This window comes from Panthera uncia (genome assembly GCF_023721935.1).
Source record: "Panthera uncia isolate 11264 chromosome D3 unlocalized genomic scaffold, Puncia_PCG_1.0 HiC_scaffold_8, whole genome shotgun sequence".
NCBI classification, from domain to species: domain Eukaryota; kingdom Metazoa; phylum Chordata; class Mammalia; order Carnivora; family Felidae; genus Panthera; species Panthera uncia.
The window spans coordinates 13,958,403-13,980,892 of record NW_026057586.1 but is presented as its reverse complement, the minus strand read 5'-3'; the positions used below and the strand labels follow the sequence as shown (position 1 = coordinate 13,980,892).

Sequence of the window (22,490 nt, the reverse complement as noted above, 5' to 3'; positions counted from 1 at the left end):
TGGGAGAGGGGCAGAGAGAGAGGGAGACAGCAGGCTCCAGGCCCTGAGCTGTCAGCACAGAGCCTGACGTGGGGCTCAAACCCATGGACCGTGAGGTCATGACCTGAGACAAAGTCAGAGTCTTAACTGACTGAGCCACCCAGGTGCCCCAAGATGATACTTTTATTAAAGGATGTGTAACATGAGTAATTCGGGGGATTGCACATTTGCCTGCTTCTTCATTAACAAGCTGATCGTCTTACCTAGTTCAATTCAGAGTTCCTAATGTAACTTATGACCACGATTTTATCTGTGTAATACATTGTGAAAAATTCTGCTATAGTGAACCTTTATAGTTCATTTTAACGTTTGTAATGCCATTATATGATATTAAAGGTCATGTTGAACAATTTTTAAATTCCCAGTTGGAAAGAACTTTTTATCAGTTTAATACATTACTTTTGAAGGTTTTTTTTTTTCAATGTAAACAAAAACTATACCTCTTTTGGTTTATACCTACCAAGCATAAATAATTGAATAAAGCGCTATGTTTGTGATAATTTGAATAACAAGCAGTTTTGAAGACTGTGCTCTAGAAAATGAATCTTTATTGTAGGTGCATTTTATTTTATTTTATTTTATTTTATTTTATTTTTTTGGTGCTCAGCGGAATGCTTGAAACTCTTTAGGCACTCAGCATGCTGAATGGATATAGAAAAAAAATTGTGGATGAGTGGCACATTGCTATGCTTCTGCATTTTTTTTGGTTTTTTTCATGGTTTAAGACCAGTAGTAAAGATGAAGATAAAATAGCTTAATTGTTTAACATTTGTCAGTGGGTAACTGAAACACGCGTCTAGTCTCTGTAGAACACGTCAGCTATGTTTTCTTTCTTTCAGCTGTGCACATCGAGAAGATAATGTTGAAAGGAGTCCAGAGAAAAAGGGCTGACAAATATTGGGAGTACACCTTCAAAGTAAGCCCCTCTCGCCCCCAACAGATGTCTCGTGTACTGTTAAATGACCTTGTGGGGAAAAATGAAAAATTGATCTTTGGAAAAACTTACAGTGGGTTTGCTAATTTAAGAAGAAGCTGTATGTATATGTAAGTTTGTCCTTACTAAGGGAATGTACTGTTTTCAGTATGTACTGCATGGTTTGCTGAGTTTTTAATTGTGTCACATTGAAATTACTCTGACGATTTTATTCAAAATAAATAAGAGCCTTCGATTTAAGGTGGAAGTTGTGTCTTTAAAAGTAAAAGTAAGCATTTTCACTAGTATTTTTTAAATCAAGATCACGGGCATTGTCTTTTCCTGGAATGGTTTTTCCCTGATACTTTTCTCTTCCTCTTCTTTCTCCATGAAGGTTTTATTCCCTGGCCTTTGTTGCCTTGTCCTCTCATCTCTAATTGCTTTCCTGTCATGCTGTCCTTCAGACAGCTGTCCAATTAACCATAGAGTCCGGCTCTGTTACTCCCCATGTCTCCTTTTTGCCTGTTGACTGTAATGTGGATTCCTTGTCCACGTCTTCCTTATTCCTCCCTGCTTGGGCTTCACTGTCTGGCCCTTTCTCCTGAGGTTGGACTGAACGCCTTGAAGCCAGACGGACCGACGCCACGTTTCTGTGCTCCCTCACTTCAGTTCCTCCCCAAAGGTATTGCTTGCCACACTTTAGCTGTACCTTTGTCACCAAGTCATTTCTGATCCTCCAGCAGAATGTGTTTCCATTCATTCAAGGCATGCCACCATCATAAAGTTTCCAGACTCTTCTATCTGGGTTACGTGTTTTTCCTCTCTAGTTGGTCAGTATCTAATGGAGAGCAGGAATCTTCATCCTCCGTCATCCCACCATATCTGACTTGCTTAGTATGTTTGGTGAATGAATTTCAGAACTCTGGCTTCTGCTTTGTGGGAGACGTATCCTCAGTTTACAATTTTAAATCCTTATCTCCGAATGTTTTACTTAACCTTTTTGTAACGCATGGCATAAGCCGCCGTGCTCTCTTCGTTCAGTTACACTAGCTCTCCTTTTGTTGCTGGAGCTCTTAGCTTGTTCCTTCCCGAAAGCCTTTTTCATCCCCAGCTTAGCTCTGGAACAGTCTTCCCCAGACCATGGCACAGCTCATGTCCCTTCAAGTCCTAGCCTGGCTTAAACGCTCCCTCCCGTGAGGTCTTGCTTGGCACCCTTCTGACGTGCTGTCCTGCTCCTGTGCCACGCCGTGTTCATTGTCTCTGGAGCCCTGCTCACTGATGGGAATTCTTAAATATTCATTTGTTGTAATGGGTCTCCACGAATTAGACCCTGACCTCAGCCAGCAGAGACTTTGGCTGTCTTGGCCCCTCCTGTGTCCCTTTCACTGAGAACAGTGTCTCACATAAGTAGCTGCTCAACGAACGTTGAATAATTAAAAAACATCTAAAAGATGTGCCAGTTAATAAGGATATTTGCTTTAAGGGTTGGTAGATACAATTTTGCATCTATTCTTAAATATCTGATTAATAATGGTATGATTACTTGGTGAGCCTTAGGCATTTGCACAGTTTGAGTGTCTACTTGGCTCAGATAATTGTAATGTAGACGTTATCAGTGGACCATCATCAAGTCCATGAAATTCAAAGTGTCTGAGAGGTAAAATGGCATAATAGATTCCAGTCTGGCTCTTCTGCTCACTTAGGGTCACGTCTAAGTACATTAACCATTTTGAATTTTAGTTCCTCCATCTGAAAATGGAGGTAGTCAGACCTGCCCTCCACACTTTAATAGGATTTTAAAGAATTGAGGTAAAGATGAAATCTCTTCATAAGCCATAAATCCCCATAAAAAGAATACTATAGTACTTACCACAGAGGGGCAGTAAACTCTAGTTACTTCTCTGAAGAATTTATATGTAATAAGTTCCAGGAGGTACAATTTTTACCTTTCTTGGTGTATAGTTTAATACCATCAAGTATCATCTTAGAGTCCTTCAACTTTCCCTTTTGAAAAATTACTAAAATACAGTCACGTTTTTAAAGGCAACTTTTTAAAAGAACCATGCGATTCGAAAGGAATTATTAAAGTTTTTTGAGTAGAATGTCAATGTACAGTTAACGTTAACAATTTTGAAGAAATTCTGACAGTGCCAGATTAACTTTATATTTCTAATTGTTAATCTTAAGATTTAAGTAAGGCCCTTTGTTTTACACATGGCTTTTTTTCATCTGGTTCCCGCCTAAGAAATAACCATATAATATGTGTGTTTTTTTTAAATCAGGTAAATTGGTCTGATCTTTCAGTCACAACAGTAACAAAAACCCACCAAGAACTACAAGAATTTCTACTGAAGGTAAAATTATAGATTTTGTTGTTAAAATGGTTTTTACATAATATGTAGAACCAAAAACCTCAATATCAAAACAGACACCAAGAAGATTTAACCACGTTATATAAAGGTTGACTTAGAACTCTCCACTGTCTGTACAAAATGTCCTGTTATTCTAAACGTAAATTTTCTTACATTACCGATACAAGGAAACGAAGGATTTTCCACGTTAAAAAAAAAAAAAGGAACCTGATCCTTGGTTCCTTGCCGAGATAACTATTAATGGTGGCTGCTTGCAAGGGTACTTCTTGTGGAAGAGTGTGTCTGCAAAATGAGTTGAGGCTTGTTAGGATTTGTTGTGGTTCTTAGAGGTGACAGCTCTTCGGCTCCGTCTGTGGATTTCCTTAAACACGTGTCCATCGATTCCTTCTTTGAGTTCCGGCTTCCCCTTGTGATAGAGACACAGAGTATTGAGAATAAGGGATCGTGGAAACATACAGATTTGCAGAAGTAAAAGGTTTCTTAAGTCATTTTGTTCAAATTCGTGCCTGTTCCTTTGACGCTAATTTCATTTTATTGAAGTGTGTATGGATAGAGCTCAGTTTTAAAAGGAGGAAACAGGTTTAAATGGTTAACCAGTACCTTTGCTATTTTACAATAAGCAAATGTATTTTAAAGTTTCTTGTTAATAAGGAGATAAAACAAAGTCCAGAAACAGGAAACTTTCCCAACTCAGTTACTGACTTTTGGGTCAAGGTGTGATGTGGTTATTGAACTTACAACATCTGAAATTTTCAGGACGGTGCTGGTTTTTAAATTGTGGGTCTCCATTCTTACAGCTGAAAGAGGCTCTTCGTCCCCAGCTTGCGGAACTTGGGGCAGCGTGGTAGTGCTGGCTCTAAGGAGGACATTGTTGGATGGACTGTCAGTGTTTGTTCCGCTGGAAATACCCAGGGACAGCTTGAATATTTTCCTGCAGCTCACTCTGAACCGGGCCCTCTTGGTTCAGGGATGAGAATGCCTTCTGTTACTTCAGGATAGTGACCTAACTGCGTGTAAAGATGCGAGGGCCGTGCATTTCCACTTGTCGAAGGTCATAAGCTTGTGAGCCGTAGGCTGTAGACAGCGTGGTGAGGAAGGAGAGGGAGCCGTGGGAGGACCGGGTGTGTGCGCGCTGTCTTCCAGAGAAAGGAGACGATAGCTCCCCGCTGGCGGTCTGCCTGTTGAAGGCATCTGGGAGGGCCGCCCTGGACCACGGCTGCACGTGCACTTACAACATCTGTTCTGTTTATGTCCGACTGTTCCATCTCAACAGAGTAAATCTATCAAGGTTTAAGGGCAGGTCGTCATGAGCAGGTGTCATTTGGGTCAGAGAGCAGCGTGCTTTGTTTCTTTTTCTTGTGTTGCCCTTCCCATGACAGAATTCTAATGCTCGATGGTAAGTTGCAGGGATATAGAGGCTAAGGCTGAAATACCTTGCGGTGCCACCCGTCAAGGCCAGTTACCTAACGTGTTAGGGTGGGGGTGCTACCAGCCTATCCCGCGTGGTGCTGAGAGACTTAATGAGAGAGCACATGACCGGCTGCCAGCCTGGGGCCTGGCACCCGGCAGAGTCTCTCCTCTTGGGTTTCCCTAAGCTTCAGCTGGTTCTTTGTCTTGACAGATTTCATTTTTTCAGTCCTGCAATTTTTCTGAAAGCTCAAGTGCTCTAAAAAAAGACAGCCCCCAATAACTGATTCAGTCTTAAGAATCATGGTTATGATCCTCCCAGTTAGCCAACGTTTGAACATAGATCCTCCCTCCCAGTTAGCCAACATTTGAACATAGAATTTTTCTAAAGTAGGACAGATGCCATATCAAGTTATGTTAAAAGATTGGCAACATTGTATGCTTCGAGGCTAATTGCCTATTACAAAATATCCCCTCAAGTCAACCACATATCTTTTCACCTTTTTACCTTCCTTTTAAAATCATCTACAAAAGTTAAGAGCAAAACCTGTCCTTTTGATAGCCTGTACATACTAACAACCTTTAACTTTTGTAGATGCTGTTTAACTGCACTTACTGTTTGCTATAATGTGGAAGAGTGAGTTTGAGGTCAGTGCTTTCCAGTCCTTTTTTCCTCCGTGTATATGGCAGCCTCTGTCCTCGCATCCAAGCCCCCTTCCCCTGCTGTTGCCGCTTAGAAACCGCATCTGACACCTGTCTGTTTCTCATTGCGAGAATGGCAGCTCCATGGAGGCAGGGTTTTTGTTGCATCTTTCACTGCTATATCCACAGTGCCTAAAACAGTACCTGGGACAGGGTTCGATTTGAATATTTGTTGATTGAATGAGTGTTGAACGAGAAGAGTTACAAAAAGTCGATTGTAATGGGGTTTTGTAGATGGTTCTCCATTAGGCCTCAGTGTTTTTAAAGAGAAGCTTGTAACAGTGAGGAGAACGATCTTTCAGTAGTGTGAGCTGGTTCAAGGCTGAGCCGGGGCCCAGCTCTGGGAGTCTGGGTACTGGAAGGAAGACCGAGAGGTGAGGAAATTCAGAAGGGACTAGAATAGAAGAGACATGATTTAAAGCTGTATTTTTAGCAAATGTGCCTTCCTCTAGGACTGGAAATAGTCCTTGGAAATTGAAGATAAAAACCACTTGAAAATAAAGCGTTTTGCAAATACTGATGACTGCATATCCGCACTCTGCCCAATCACATGAACAGTCATTGACTAGGTGAAAATTTATATACTCTTGCCTTCCTGCACTTAGAAGAACCATCAGTGATTCGATAGTGGAAACATAGTTCCCCACTGAAGCAGGTTTTCTTTGGCTGTGTACAGAAATTCAGGAGATATGTTTAAAATGGGCAATATGAAATATGCCTAGTGTCCTTAATCTGTATTAAAATAGTATTTAAGTGTAAATGTTGAAATAGCCATTTTTTGGGAAATGTGTAGATGCAGAACTGGTTTCTTCCTGTTAGTGATCAGAGGACATGCCCTCCACAGTGGTGCGTGGCCAGCAGGGCCCTCAGCCTTACCGGGTTATAAAAGAACCAGGAAGAGCTTCGTTCTGACGAAACATCTTGATGCCATAGTCTCACTGCCTAAAATGAGTAATGCTTTATGCTGCTGTTGTTAAATTTTCCATTTCGGAATCGTTGACTCAAAACGCTTGTTTGTCAAAAGAATACTTGCTTTGGGTTCTCCAGTTCAACACGTAAACAGACAATTTGTGTAGATTGTTCTGTTCCTGCAGCGCTTTCGATACTGCGTGAATGGTTCTCTTAATGTTAGTGAAAGTACCGGTAATCCAGGAGTTCATTGTGTAAAGACCATCAGAAGTCAAGTTTCAAACATCAGAAAGCTAATCTTATAAATCAATTTATTAGGAATTTTAAGAAGCTAGTTAATAAACAGAATGACGTAAATTTTGTTTTTTAAATAAAAACTTTCTTGGCCCAGCGATTATTTTGTGCGTGTGTGTGTGTGTGTGTGTGTGTCTGTGGTTTCTGGTCCATTGCTGTGAGGGCACCTTCATCATGTTGAGGGAAAGGTTCCTAACCCTTCAATTAGTGCTTTTTATGTAAACAGGATTGAGAATTTTCACCCCGTGTTTCTTTTTATTTGGTGCATAGCACTGGTGGTGTGACATTGCCTGGGATTCAGATGTGAAACAGGAGGTACTAAGGTGATCACTATAAATGCAGGGATAACACTTCACAGAGTACTATTTGAGGATTAAAATAATTGTAGCTACGCTATGCAGAATGTTCCGTTTAACTAAAGAACCTTGGCGTGGGTGTCATTTTCGTGTGGCATGTGGAACTTAGAATGTGAGGGATATGCAGGCGTGTCCAGAAGCACACCGAATCCTGCCGGGGTTATTCTGCACCTTTGCAGAGCCCCGATGTGTGCCCAGAAGGCAGAAGACTTTCCTAGTAGAAAGATCTATGCTGCTTCAGTACGGGGCCTATGTCTTGAAGATGTAGAGAGGAACTGCTTTGGGATGATTACTGAGCAAGAGACGTTTGTCTCCCTTTATGCCTCTGGTTTGTAACATACTTAGCAGTAAGTGAGAAACTTAACATTGGCCTTGCGGTTTTTCTTTTCTAGCTCCCAAAGGAAGTGTCTTCCGAGACTTTTGACAAGACCATCTTAAGAGCCCTGAATCAGGGTTCGTTGAAAAGGGAAGAACGGCGACATCCTGACCTAGAGCCCATCCTAAGGTAACAGTTTACCTGATGCTGTCACCACAGCATCACAGACAGGTTCGTCGGCAGTGGAGGACTTAGAACGGAGTTTGAGGGAGGTGACAAGAGATTTTTGCTGTGGAGTACTTTTTAAAATGGACTTTTTATCTACATGTTATTTTAGGTCTAGGCTCACAGCAGGAAACATCAAGCTAATTACTTTTATCGTTGGACTTTTTTGGCTCTCTGATAACATGAATAATTGCTTCTAAAATCTGCAGACATTCAGTGAACCTCCTATTTTCTCCATAAAATATTTATTGGAAGGGTTCCTTGTCCAAGAACTCAACTTGGGAAATGTTTTTTGTTCTAAGTTGTCAAGTAAGATGGAAGATCAGGCTAACAGGTTGGAAGGTGAAGGGAGATGAACACTCCCTCGCACGCCTGCTCTTCTGTCCGGCGGCGAGCTTGCAGCGGTGATGGCTCGGCCCGGTGATGGTGTGTCCACGCTGGCTGAGGCCCGGGGGTGGGTCGGCCCCCGGAGCACCCTGCGTGCCCGGGCCGTGACGAAGAGGTGAACACACCGGCGAGCTCAGCAACTGTGGCACAAGGTCCTGTGTGGGCAGGACGGGTGTGGATGTGGGTAAATGTACTTGTTTCATGATGGGAAGTTGAAGGATCTCTTGCCTGATGGCTTGTATTTTTTTTCCTAAAGTAAGAGTTTGCTTAAGAGTGGATATAAGGGGGGGGGGGGGCCGCGGGGATCAAGTGTTTGAGAGCAAAAGGGACTTAAACAGTAGTTGCGGGGGAGGGTGACGAACAACCCGATAAAGGAAACCCCGTAAGCTGGCCAGGTTTGGAGCCCATTGAGTGTCAGTAAATGATAGCGGTGTCAGTCTGTCGTGCTGTGTGGATTTTGAAAACATCTTGCGAGCATTTCAGGTTCAAGTGTTAGGATAGCAGGTCGTTGGATAAGGACGTTCTTGGATGTGATGAAGGGACAGGTGGGGCAAGGGAATTTAGGGAAGAGTGTGAGGTTTTTGGACACATTCACAGAGCGAAGATGGAGTCTGACCGTAGAGTGAACCGCAGCTGGAGAAGAGGTGTCAGGGAGTAAGCAAGTAAGTAGGCAGACAGAATCAAGTTGAAACGAGCCTGAACTGTGTGGGTTAGGGCGTTCGGAGGTGAGAGAGTCCCCGGTGATTGTTAGAGGTTTGGGGTGTGGTCTCCGCAGTGGGTGGTAATTGTTTTGCTCGCCCCTCTCTGAGGGCTTCCCTTTAGGGGAGAGAAATTAAGGAGTAATGGCCGAGGAAACAAATGCTGTTTTATTGGAAACTTACAGTTATTAGTAAGTAAAATGAGGAAAAGCAGCGTTGGAACATCTGTGGCTTCGAGTCAGGGCTTGAGTGGGACTTGCTGTCTGGCCTCTGAGCGGAGTCTGAGGCGGCCCAGTGAAGTAGCCTTGCTGAGGCAGAGGTGAGCAGAGATGGGCGTCGTTTAGTATAGCGGCCCTCTGCCTCTGACGGGGGAGGGGGGGCACCCGTGAGCCTTTTCAGGTTGGGTGGGGCTGGGGAGAAGGGGTGAGTGTTTACTCCTCGACGGAGAGAAGCCGAAATCTGGGAAGGAGAGGGTGTCCATCTGTTCATCGTGTGACAAGGTCCAGGATGTGCGTGTGGAAGTAAATGACTGGAATAAGAGAGGAGGTGGAAGACAGAGGTCACTGGTGGAAAGGCAGCCAAGCAGAGAGCTCGAAGGGTTTGCTGCTCACCCGTGTGGAGTTTGAACTCCCCCAGGACTGTGGAACGCTGGGGGTGGAGGAGACAGGCGGGGGCCAAGCTGAGTACGAATGTGGGAACACGACCAGAAGGTAGGTGTGTGACCACCTTGGCAGGCGGAGTGGCTGAAAGGCGGCCTTGAGGGGGTGCCCCCACCCTTGCAGCCCTTGTGAGTGGGGAATGAGCACCCCACCCGAACGGGCCGTGAGGACAGCCAGACCCCAGGGGCTAGTGGGATTTTGGTCTGAGTAAGGAGGTGCAGATCTGTTCCTTGAAGAGCCCGGATCCGTGGGGCCTCGCAGAGGGCGCGGCAGGGAAGGTTCAGAGAAAGAACAGGAGCGCTAGGGCGTGGTCACAGCTTTCCAGGGATGAGACCGGCGAGGGTGGGTGGTGACGGTGAGGAAGAGTTGGTTGAATTCCTGGGTCTCCTGTGCTACTCAGAAGTCACGGGCTTGTGCGTCCCTGGGGATGTCGTTGGGGTGCAGATTCAGACTCCACAGTCCCGCCGTGGGCACTGTCCTGGGATTCCGGTAGGCTGCAGAGATGCTCCTGGTCCGTGGAGTGCTCGTCGAGCAGGCTCTCAGACCACTGCCTCTGAAGTGGCTCAGGAGGGAGCTTCTCCAGCTGTGACACTTGGCGGGGGGTGTGGAGGGGCATCTGGCAGCATGGACCAGGTGGCGGGGGGGGGGAGAATCTGCGCTGGAAGAGGGAGTGAGGATGCCGGATGGCAGCCTGTGGGGTGTGGGGAGCCACAGAGTGTGCACCTTTACGTCTTCGGGAGCAGATCGCTGCGTGCCGCTACCCTGGCTGTGCTGGCTTCAGGGTGCGCTTTGTTCCAGCCTGACGCTGCGTGCTGCTGGGCCTCGGCTTCAAACCGAGCTCCTTACCTTGCCCGAGATCCCGTGGCTGACCAGTAGTAGCCTCAGAGTTCTATTGCATACCGCTCCAATTCAGAGTGATAAAATATAATACAATCTTGGTGTGTTACAGTGTTCCATGTGGTCATTCAGTGCATTTAGGTAGTTGGGGGCTTTCTTGGTAAACCTGACAACTGCTCGACGTAGAACATTTGGAAGACACAGAAAAGTAATGAAAAGATGACAGTTATTCAAATAACTTAATATTGGCCTTTTTCATTTTTCCTTTTTTTTTTGTTTTGCCTGTAATATTAGATGTGCAGTTTTCTATCCTATGTTCTCAAATTCTAAGCATTTTTTATTTAATTCTTCAAGATCATTTCGAGTGGCTGCAGAATATCTTCCCCATCTGGCCGTACATCATTCCTCTGACTCTCTCTCTGTTTTGAGGAAGAAAGACCATTTTCTGGGGTGTTTTCCAGAGTTTTGACCATTTTTGTGCCTAAAACATTTTCCAGATTTATGAGTAATTACTGAAGAGAGATTCTTTGAAATTGATTTACTGATTTAAAGAGTAGGATCCTCTTTTAGGATCCCTAATAACACATATATTACTATTATTTTAATGAAAAAGTTATGTAAGTAGGAGTACATGTTCTTAGTGTTTGAACTTCCTTGTTTATCACAGCTTGACTAGCTTTGAGTATCACTTAAAAATATTTGCTAATTTGACAGGTGAATGATGATCTCATTGGCTTAATTTTCATTTTCTTTATTAGTGAAATTCAGTATCTTTTTTGTAAGTTTAGCCATTTTTATATTTTGTAAGATCATCTGTCCTTTATCAATTTATCTTTTTGAATCTTAGTGGTTTTTACAACTTATCTTTAGTAATATAGTATTTTTCAGTTAGTGATGATTTTTTTTTTTTTTTTAAGTTTATTTATTTGGAGAGAGAGAGAGCAAGCAGGGGAGGGGCAGAGAGAAGAGGAGACAGAATCCCAAGCAGGCTCTGCTCTGGCAATGCAGGCCTAATGCGGGGCTCAAACTCACGAACTGTGAGATCATGACCTGAGCTGAAGTCAGGAGTCAGACGCTTAACTGAGCCATTCAGTCACCCAGTTAGTGATGATTTTTGAAATGAAGTTTAAAATATTCTGTTAGGTTTGTCAGTCTTTGTTTCTATGTTTCTGTTTATCTCTTCACTAAAGAAAGTCATTCCTAGGTTGTTTATTAAATGTTAGGTACATCACTGTAGATATATGGGGGGAAAGTTAGGCTGGAACTATGTGTCATTCATTACATCAAAGTTAAATCTAGATGGCTCAGAGATTTAAATGCAAGAAAGAAAACGTGAAATTTCTAGTATGTGTATGAAAAAATTTTTTACTAAGTATCACGATACCTAGAAACCACTAAAAATGGAAATTTAAGTATTCAGAAATCCAACTTCTACATAATTTAAAGAACAAAATATACTAGAAACAAAGTGAAGACAAACTTCAAATTCAGGGAAAAAATACTTATAATAACTTCTTTCTTATTAAAAAAAAACCTCCTAAAAATCAATAATGTAATGGAAACTAATAGTCCAAAGCAGGGGAAAAAATGGGAGCATATGTGAACAAATAGCACAGAGAAACTGGACTTTTAGGCATCATTTGAACATATGAAAAGCTGCTCATAATCAGAAATATAAATTAAAACCTTGGCTTTTGATTTTTTAGGTGGCTACTACATTTAAAAAATTTTTAATTTAAAAATTTTCTGAATTTAGGGGCACCTGGGTGGCTGAGCTGGTTGAGCGTCCGACTTCGGCTCAGGTCATGATCTTGTGGTCAGTGGGTTCGAGCCCTGTGGTGGGCTCTGTGCTGACAGCTCAGAGCCTGGAGCCTGCTTGGGATTCTGTGTCCCCTCCTCTGCTCGTGCTCTGTCTCACTCAATAATAAATAAATATTAAAATTTAAAAAATTTTCCAAATTTAGTTTTAATTGAAATATGTAGTTGACATCCAATATTGTGTTAGTTTCAGGTATGTAACAGTGATTTGACAATTATGTATAGTACAGTACACTTAGCACAAATTGTGTAGCTACCATCTGTCACCATACGGAGTTATTACAGTATTAGTGGCGATAGTCTGTGCTCTATTTTTCATCCCATGACTTATTTATTTTATAACTGGAAGTTTGTACCTGTTAGTCCCCTTTGCCTATTTCACCCATCCCTCTACCCCCTCCCCTTGGTAACCACCAGTTTGTTCTCTGTATGTGAGCCTGTTTCTGTTGGTTTGTTCATTGGTTTTTTAGATTCCACATATAAGTGAAATCGTATGGTATTTGTCTTTTTCAGGCTTACTTCACTTAATATAATACCCTCTAGGTGCATCCATGTTGTCCCAAATGGCAAGATGGCATTCTCTTTTAATGGCTGAGTAATATTCCATTCTGTATACCACATCTTCTTTATTCATCTATTGATGGGCACTTAGGTTGCCTCCATGTCTTGGCTATTTTGAATAAGGCTGCAGTAAATACAGGGCTGCATGTATCTCTTCAAATTAGTGTTCTCATTTTCTTTGGCTAAATATCCAGAAGTGGTATTACTGGATTGTATGATATTTGTATTTTTAATATTTTAAGACACTTTCATACTGTTTTCCATTACTCTTTTCCATAATGGCTGCACCAATTTACATTCCCACCAACAGTGCATAAGGGTTCCCTTTTCTCCACATTCTCACTAACACTTGTTATTCTTGTCTTTGTGATACTAGCCGTTCTGACTGGCATAGGATGATATCATTGGGTTTTGATTTGCATTTCCCTGGTGATTAGTGATATTGAACACCTTTTCATGTGTCTGTTGGCCATCAGTGTGTTTTCTTTGGCAAACATATGCTCAGGTCCTCTGCCCATTTTTAAGCAGATTATTTGTGGGTTTTTTGGTGTTGAGTTTTCTTTATATGTTTTGGTTACTAGCCCCTTATTGGATATATCATTTGCAAATTTCTTCACCCATTCAGTAGGGTTGCCTTTTCATTTTGTTAATGATTGCTTTTGCTGTGCGTAAGCTTTATTTTTTAAGTTTATTTTGAGAAAGAGAGAGAGAGAGAGCGTGTGCGTGCACGCACGGGGAAGGGGCAGAGAGAGAATCTCAAGCAGGCTCCACACCAGTAGTGCTGAGCCTGATGAGATCATTACCTCAGCTGAAACCAAGAATCAGATGCTTAACCAACTGAGCCATCCAGGTGCCCCTGTGCAAAAGCTTTTTGTTTTGATGTAGTCCCAATAGTTTATTCTTGCTTTTGTTTCCCTTGCCTGAGGAGACCGATCCAGACAAATATTACTAAGGCCAGCGTCCAAGAGTTTACTGTCTATGTTTCCTTTTAGAAGTTTTATGGTTTCCTATCTCACATTTAGATCTTTAATCCATTTTGAGTTTATTACACGCAAATTTTTGTGTATGGCTTAAGAAAATGGTACAGTTTCATTCTTTTGCACAAAGCTGTGCAGTTTCCCAGTACCATTTATTGAAGAGACTGTCTTTTTCCTGTTGTGTGTTCTTGTGTCCCTTGTCATAAATTAATTGCCCTTAAAAGTGTGAGTTTATTTATGGGTTCTGTATTCTGTTCCATTGAACTGTGCATCTGTGTTACCATACTGTTTTGATTACTGGAGCTTTGTAATGTAGTTTGAAATCTGGGATTGTGATACTTCTAGCTTTATTCATCTTTCTCAAGTTTGCCTAGGCTGTTTGGGGTTTTTGTTGGTTCCATGTGTTTTAGTGGGATTTGTTTTAGTTCTATGAAAAATACTATTGGATATAGGATTACATTGAATCCTATATCCAATAGTATTTTTACAGTGGTTTTAGTGGCTTTGGGAAGTATAGACATTTTAACAATATTCTTCTAATCAGTAAGCATGGACTATCTATCTTCCCATTTATTTGTGTCGTCTCAGTGTCTTACAGTTTTCAGCGTACAGGTTTTTCACCTTACGTGAGTTTCTGTTCAACCTGTTGAATATGCAAAGATCCAAAAGTTTGGTAGGTACTCTTGGCCAGTTACATAAACTGGTAAAATTTCTATGGAAAGCCGTTTGGCAAAATCACAACTTAAGTGCAGATAACTTTTGACGACTTCCACTTCTTGTAATGTATCGTACAAGTATATTCCCACTGTATGCAAAGATGAGTGTTTCAGGATGTTTACTGTTGTAATATTTGACTACAAAAGACTAGAAACAGCTAGATGTTGATGGAGACTTGGTTAACTCATGGGACATTCATTCACTGGAATACCGTGTGGCCTTATTGAAAAAGAACAATGGAGAGCAAGAGCAAGGTGAGAACAGCTAGTAGAATGTCGCCGTTTTAAAGGATATGTACATGTTTGTGTGCACAGATTATCTCTGAAAAATAAGCAATAAAATAGCAGAGAGGCTTGCGTCTAGGGAAGAAGAGGGGCTCTGGCAATAGGAATGAGACTGGCTGGTCACTTGGTAACCTTTGAGTTTGGGCCACATATATTCACTTATTTAAAAAAGCTTGAGGCTATCCATCTTTTGAAACACGATCAGTGTACTTTTTGTGTATGTGATAGTTTCTCTTATTGTTCCTTTCATCAGTTTGGATTTATATTGTTAAACCAAGTGAAGTCAGGATCTAAATCTATTTTTCTTTCCAAACAGTGAATTGATTCTTTCCTATATTACTGATTTCCTTCATTCTTAGGTATGTAACCTGTTCATGGATTTTTCCTTGCGACAATCTCATTCTTGTTCCAGGATCACTTTTTAATTATTAGAATTTTATAGTTTGTTCGTAGCTGATAGATCTGGTTTTCCTCCCCCGGTACTATTTCTGAAATACTCTCCCACGTTCTCAGGTATTTATTATTCAGCTTAATCTGTTACTTTAAAACTTAATGCATGTGTGCTCTGGGAGCTATGCTAAACTATGGTTCAAGTCTCAGGAATATGAGTGTCTAGGTTCTTTGTAGGACTTGACTTTTAAAGAGTGATCATCAGTTCCTGTCCTCTTTTCCCCCTGCCCCTCCTGAACAAGAAAGTCATAAAGCCACTCAGTGGAACAGAGCAAGGCAGTCAGCAGCAGTGGTTTTAGGGGGTGTGCCCTAATGGACTAGCAAAGGGACCCCAAGTGGAAGGAGGAGTCATTCAGTCATGGGGATGGTGCTGGGAGGCTGGCACAGTGTGTCAGAGGGCGTGCACCTGAGAGGCGGCTGGCAGGGCATTCGGGCTCTGCTGGCATCAGGAGGGCACGTACACGGGAGGTGGGTAGGGCAACAGTGGGAAAGCATTACCACGGGGAGTTGACCTAATTAGTATGTTAAGAATAGTGAGGACCAAGTGTCTCTCTGTTGGAGAAGGGAGTTACACTATAGAGAAGAAGAAAACTAGAATGAACCCTGGAGTGTCTGATTGGAATTAAAGATATTGGGTGTATCATGATTTGGGGTATACATAGGAAGATACAGAAATACGGTTGTGTGTGTATTTCCCTGGCTCAGTTTATTGAAAGGGTTCTGGGGGCACCTGGGTGGCTCGACAGTTAAGCATCTGGCTCAGGTCATGATCTCCCTGTTTGTAGGTTCAAGCCCCACCCACGTCGGTCTCTGTGCCGACAGTGTGGAGCCTGCTTGGTTTTCTCTCTCTCCCTATCTCTGCCCCTCCCCAACTCGTGACTCCTTTGTGCTCCTCTCACAGTAAATAAATAAACATATAAAAAGAAGAAAGGAAAGAAAGAAAGGGTCTGGAAGCAGCCGTAGCCTGTAGCAGTGGGAATACCTGGTGTCCCGAGCTTGACTTACGATACCATTCTCCACCAGGGAGCACAACTAGGGCTCCTTGGAGAAAAAGCCGATTGCAGGGCCAGGGCAGGAAAAGTACAAGATGAGCCTCTTGTACCCAAAAGCAAGGAAGTGCTCAAAGAATTAAGTGGTTTGGTCAAAAGGACACAGAAGCCAGTTTGAAGGGGCTCCTAGTGGTCAGATCTGGAGCAAATCGAACATCTAAATAAATAAAACAGTAATATTGAATAAAATAGGAAACCATGAGTCCGTGTTAATGTAAATAATAAATGAATAGATTGAACATTTGAGGATATTTACAGTATCAAAGTCCTTTCCCACAAAATAATGCTTATTATTCATAAAGGGAGGAAGAGTGGCTTTAGAGTGGAGAAACCTGACAGATACCACTTTAATCCCTAACTTGAACTTGATGAGTGAGGGGGTCAGTCAGAATTAGCACACAGTAGGCTGTAGCAAAAGAACACAGCCTAGCCCTGTTACATTCCTGCTGTGAGGAAACATCAGACAGACCCACATCGGGACCATTCCACAAACTACAGGGCCTGACCTCTTAACACCATGATGAGCTGTGGTGTCAGCTGGGCCTTTGTGGTGAAAAGGACACTTAGGAATTAGCTGGCAGAACTTAAATGGGGTCTGAGGATTAGGTATTAACTTTTCAGTGTTAGTGTCCTGATATGATTGCAGTAGGGATGTCTTTGTAGGAAATGCTAATGTCTTGCCGGGTGTTGGGGTGTCAGAGAGGAGTTATTTATGGTTCAGAAATAGATGTTTTACCATATTTGCAACTTTTCTATAAGGTGGAGATTTTCAGAGGAGAAAAACTACGAAGGAGCCACTTTTAGAAATTTGGCTCGTGGCCAAGATGACAATTAAGAAGTGTATGTTTGACTCCTTATTACAGCTTTTAGGGTTCTCCTCAGTGATAATCACAGAGGCGTGTGTGTGTGTGTGTGTGTGTAAGTCCTTTATAAAGGTGCTATTGAAGCTGTTCGTGTAGAATGTAAAGGAAGGTGTGATGCCAAAAGTCTCAAATTGCCCTTTCTCCAAATTTGGTCACTAGAAATAACCTTCATTAAAAATCTTACATAACTTTTCAGAAATTTTCTGTGCACGTACATAACTTTGATTTTATGTATTTGTGTGTATTTCCTACACTGTGCAAATTGAATTATCCTATACAGACTTTTCTGCCACTTAATCTTTTCATTAAATATACATACATGTACACATTAGTACATGTAAAAAGACTGCTGCCTTTTTATTTGCTACATAATCCATTTTTAGTTGTATCATAACTAATCATTATGTTTTATGGCCATTTGGAGTCTGAATATTTTTAAACTGCTACAACCAGTATTACAGGGAATGTCCACATATGTTTCTTAACACATTTGATACATTTATCTGTAAGAGAAATTTCTAGAATTGAAGTTGGTCATAAGTTATACATTTTTTTAATAAGTGATGTTTCTAAATTCTAAGGAGGTAGCAACGTTGTACACCCCAGAAGCCTTCCTTATGTTTGTATCTCTACAACCACACAGCAGACATACACTCTCAATCTCTCATCTTTGCTAGTCTCAGAGAGGAAGACTTTCTCATTTTAGTCTGTAGTTGAGTCTGTATTTAGTCCGTATGTGCACTTTCTTGTGAATGGTTTTTTCAGTCCTCCCCACTTTTTATTGGTCTTGCTGATTTGTAAGAGTTATTTGTTAAAGGACCCGTTTGTTGCTACTTCTTGACCGTGTAGACAGTTTAATTTTTTTTAGATAGTCAGATTTATCAATCTTTTCTCTAATGGTTTCAGAGTTTTATATCCTGCTTGGAAAGATTTTCCTCTTCAAAAATTTTATTTTTAAAAATGGCTTATTGTCTAATATTTCCCTTAAAAATGTTTTGATTTCTGTGGCTAGCTTGTGGTCTCAACAGCATTATTGATAGGCTGTCAGGGCACCTCATTCTCAGTTTGTGAATTTGTGAATTTTAGATTAGGATGATTATCATTCATGTGATTTAAGAAAGGTAGCGATGATAAAGGAAGGGGGGATTGTAAGTGAGAAATAGGAAATGAGTTTATAAGAGAAGTAGAGATTGGGTTGGCACAGGACACTGCATAAATACCATTCCAGCTACACTGTATGTTAGGAAAATGAAAACATGCCACTGAAATGTACACTGGGATTGGGTAATTTGTCGTGTCCGTATATAATCTTGTTTTTCTAATTTAATATGTTAGCTTCTAGCCAGTTAGATTTGGAAACAAACATAGGTGTAATTGCTGTCTTGTGGTTATGCGTTGCTGAACCTTGACTTCAGTCTGTATTCTGACTTCAAGCCTGTGCCTTTCTCTCCGGTTTGGCTTAAATGTACAGCACCGTGTTCCCACAGCAGACATGCGGTTGATTTTTGGACTGGTAGTCGGTGTCCAAGCTGTCTCTCGGGACTCAAGTCTTGAATTAAAGGTGTGTCTGTCTGTCTTTGGACCATTTGGTTTGTGAAAGTAAATGGGTCATAGGTTCTACCACTGCCCTCGGGTCTTGGTCCCCAGTCTCAAGTAATGTGTGCAGAGCTGGGGATTTAGATCAGCTCCTCACTTCGTTTGTCTTCCATCTCTTCATTTCTCGTTTGTCTTCCTATTGAATATTTATTTCCACATCTGCATACCAAGAAGCAGTTTTGCCTAATGTACAAGGTGACTTTGGTCTGCAAGGGTCATCTCTTGATAAGGTATTTAATGACTTGACACTTAATCTGAATGACAGGTCAGGAACCTTGGGGAGAAATTTAAGAATTTTAAATGAGTATTTAAAGTGTTCAAAAGTAATGGAAGTGGATTTGTACGTTGAGTAGGGTGACGGCTTTGTGTGCTGCGTGAGTGTCATAACCTTGATGAACTAGTAGCATTCCCTCTGAGGAAAATGACGTTCGAAGGCTAAGTAACTTATTTAGAGTAGATCAGCTTTTATGTGGTGGAGCTGGTATCCAGATCCTTGAGGAAACTTTCCATTAGTTTCTGTGATGTAACTATACCCCTTATTGCAAGGTCCCTTTTGTAGAGAAGACTTGAGTTTGAATCTTTTAATTACGCTAGTAAAAGGTGAGGAAAGCTGATTTTCAAAGATAACAGCTTAGAATCATGGGAAGGATACACAGTGGAGTGAATCATCAGCTAGTCAGGCCTTGGGATGTAGTAATACTTGTTTGACCAGACACTGCGTTCCATAGTTTCCAGGACTCCTAGCACCCCAGCTCTTAGGTTCAGAGTGTGGGAAGGCTCCTCCATGTACAGCCGTGTGATGAAAAGGAACGCCTGTGAAGAAGAGTAAAGGAATTGCAGTTCTTATCTGGCAGAAAGATAGCTATTGGACCACTTGGACAAAAGGCTGAAGTAACTTTTTTTTTTTTATTGCCAGAAGTGAAACCAGGCCACTAGATTATAGAAAATTAAAAAGAAGCCCATTTACCAGATTTTTGCAAATAAGTTTAACTTTTATTCACTTCTTCCTATGGGAAATACATTAGAAAATAATATTCTTTTCCTCAGAAAAAAGTATTTTTTGTTTATTTTGAGAGAGCGCATGCACACGTGCAAGCAGGGGAGGGGCAGAGAGGGGGAGAGAGAATCCCAAGCAGGCCCTGCACTGTCAGCTTAGAGCACTTGGGGCTCGAACTCACGAACCGTGAGATCATAACCTGAGCCAAAACCAAGAGTCGGACGCTTAACCGAGTGAGCCACCCAAGCGCCCCCGATATACTTATAATGCCTGAATTAAACCGCCACATAAATTTGCCTTACAGTCTAAACTGAGACTCTTGTGGGTTTATATTACGTGAAATTAACACCTCTCTTTTCTTTTATGTGCAGGCAGCTATTTTCAACTTCATCCCAAGCTTTTCTACAGAGTCAGAAAGTGCACAGCTTCTTTCAGTCCATATCACCAGACCCTCTGCACAGCCTCAGTAAGCGTCTTCTCCTCTCTAGAAATCGGATGTGTTCTTGCTTAGCGTTCCTGTTTCACTGTGCTGCCTTGTATGGGGCTGGCAGTTGAGGAATAGCGGCCTACGATTAAGAAACGTGTAGTTTTCAGTGAAATTGACGCTGCAGTTTTACAGAAAATAGCGTGTCAAAGCTAAAGTCACAAAACAGACTGATTGCAAGGGAAAGGCCAGCTGTCTCCATCTCGTGGACATACTGGGTCCTCCAGGGCCTTGTCACACCTGGTGTACAGGCTGCGGAGGTGCTGCCCTGCCGGGCACGGGGGGTGTCACCTCTTAGAATCTGCCTTTCCTCCCGGGTCCCGTGTTCCCGTGTTCCCGTGTTCCCGTGTTCCCGTAGTGACCTCCGCAGCCTCCCTGGCTGGAAACCGGGCGTTACTCTTTCCACTTTTCCTCTTCACATTCAGTCATTTACAGGCCAAGCCACGCCGGACAGGGGGTGCCTTCCTTTCTGCCCCTCCTTACCAGTCCGTTGTGGGCTGTTAAGCCTTTCTTCCATGCACACCTTGCACAAAGCCTCCTCACTCATGTCTCCAGTTCTGGTTTCTCACTTGACTTTAACCTACTCCAGGATTACCTCAGAGATCAGTTGGTTAATCCCCTCTTCAAAACCTTGAAAGTTTGGTTTGAAATTCAAGCCCTGCCCTGAGCCTCCTTGTGCCTCATTGCTAATCTCTCAGGCTCTGGCTGCTTGAAGGCTTGGCATCTACTCAGTATACCTGCCATTTCCTGTCCCAGTGTCTTGGCTCATTCTGCACCTGAACTTTTAAATGTCCTTCCTTTTGGCACAGCCTGTTAAAATCACACCTGTTTTAAGACCCAACTGAAATATTACCTCCTGAAGATTTCCCCCACTTTTTTCCTTCTGTTCCTGTAAGTTGCTTTTGCCCTCGTGTTTCATCCTTCCTCACAGTCAGCCTTATGTGTGCTTCTATGCACATCTATCTCAACTGCCTTTTTAAACAAATATTTTGCCAGGAACATTGATGTGGGCTTTAGGAGAATGTGCTAACTTAAAGCACAGCCATTATGGCAAGTGGCTGTTTATTTTTTTAACCTTTCCTTCTGCTATCTACAAAGTCCTATTTTCTTGTACCTAAAGAGGAAAGAAAATGCATATTTGCTCATTTTGAGGTGGAATAAAGAGAATTTAGAAAAAGTAATATGATTGGATATGATAACGGGTTAACCTTTAAAGTTTCTCTCTCTCTCTCTTGTGTGTGTGTGGGGGGGGTGAGGGTGGGAGATTCTTGATGACTAGTTGATGAGACGAGATGAGTGACTCCACGGTTAAATTTCTGTCTGAACAGTGACAGTAGCTGGTTGTTTTTTAAGGAGAATCCTAATCACCCTGGAGCTGTATAGATCTAACAGTCAGTGCTTTCTTCTGCTTGAACCGAGTGGAAGTACTTTTTAAGGAATATCTATAAATAGCGTTTGTTTAACACATGCCGAAAACACAAAGTTAAACTTTTAATTCCGATTTTAACAGGCGACCCAGGAAAACTGGCCCAAGTGAGTAGCGCATATATAAGTAAGAGAAAACTCATCACGAGAGCTTTACAGTATTTAAATTACATGCATGGTGCTAAAGGGAGTAGTACATTGGAAGACCTCAAATTGTTGCAAAATTAAAATGTATTAAAGCACATGTTTTGGGAGTGTGGAAAATGTGGTCAGGATGTCCACATTGTTTCACCAGGGAACACACTGTTGTCAAAGTTCATTTGCACTTTTTTGAAAAAAATGACAGCTCTACCTTTTGTCCCCAGGGGTAGACAGTAGTACTTAGTCTGTGTCCTGACACTTGAGAAAACAAATGTTAACTCCTAGATGACTTCAGCATATCGCGCTCTGGAACCCCACCAGTCTGCACCTTACCTGAGGACTAGTCCGGGGCTTTCAGAATGTGCCCCGTGGGCCACTGCTCTGTAATAGAATAGAAACTCACGGCGGACACTTGAGAGGCTTTATAGCAGTTGGACATTGCCACACCTGCTTATATTTTATAAAAGGAATGCTTCACAACACACTAGAAATTTGCAAAGCCTTCCCACACCACCGATGTCTGAGAAGCACTAATCTAGCGCATCCCCTCCTATTGCGCGTGAGCCCCTGGGGCTGGCGGAGGTGAAGCCCCTTACTCCAGACCTGTGGTTTTCATGGGGAGAGCAGGCTCCCTGATTCAGGGTCCCCGCTCCCAGTCCAGTGTTCTGTGCTGTGTCACCTTGGTGTTGTAAAGGTCCTAACTAGTAGAAATGTTGTCTTTACCACTGACTCACCACTCTCCTCTTCTTGGGACAGAAGGAATCCTTCTGTGTGTTTTCTTTATTACCTTTTTCCTAAAAAGTTAATTGGTACTGAATACTTCCTGCAGATAACTTACAGTCCTCTCTGAAGACTTCTAAAATATTAGAACACTTAAAGGAAGACAGCTCAGAAGCTTCAAGTCAAGAAGAAGGTAAGTGTGGATTCACTGGAATAAGTCATTTTGCCTGATATAGGCACAAGGATAGGCAGACCATTAGAACAGATTAAGGAGCCAAGAAACAGACATATGGA

General features: G+C 42.1%; 1 protein-coding gene across 4 annotated transcripts in view; it reads left to right on the top strand.

The window, feature by feature from the left end:
- ZCCHC2 (zinc finger CCHC-type containing 2) overlaps positions 1–22,490 on the top strand; it is a 66,582-nt gene that overhangs the window by 18,099 nt on the left and 25,993 nt on the right. For all 4 annotated transcript variants that reach the window (XM_049620255.1, XM_049620254.1, XM_049620257.1 and 1 more), the window contains exons 3-7: positions 879–955; positions 3,235–3,306; positions 7,385–7,497; positions 19,798–19,892; positions 22,306–22,389. In XM_049620255.1, the coding sequence (XP_049476212.1) occupies positions 879–955; positions 3,235–3,306; positions 7,385–7,497; positions 19,798–19,892; positions 22,306–22,389 (441 nt within the window). The remainder of the gene's footprint in view (positions 1–878; positions 956–3,234; positions 3,307–7,384; positions 7,498–19,797; positions 19,893–22,305; positions 22,390–22,490) is intronic.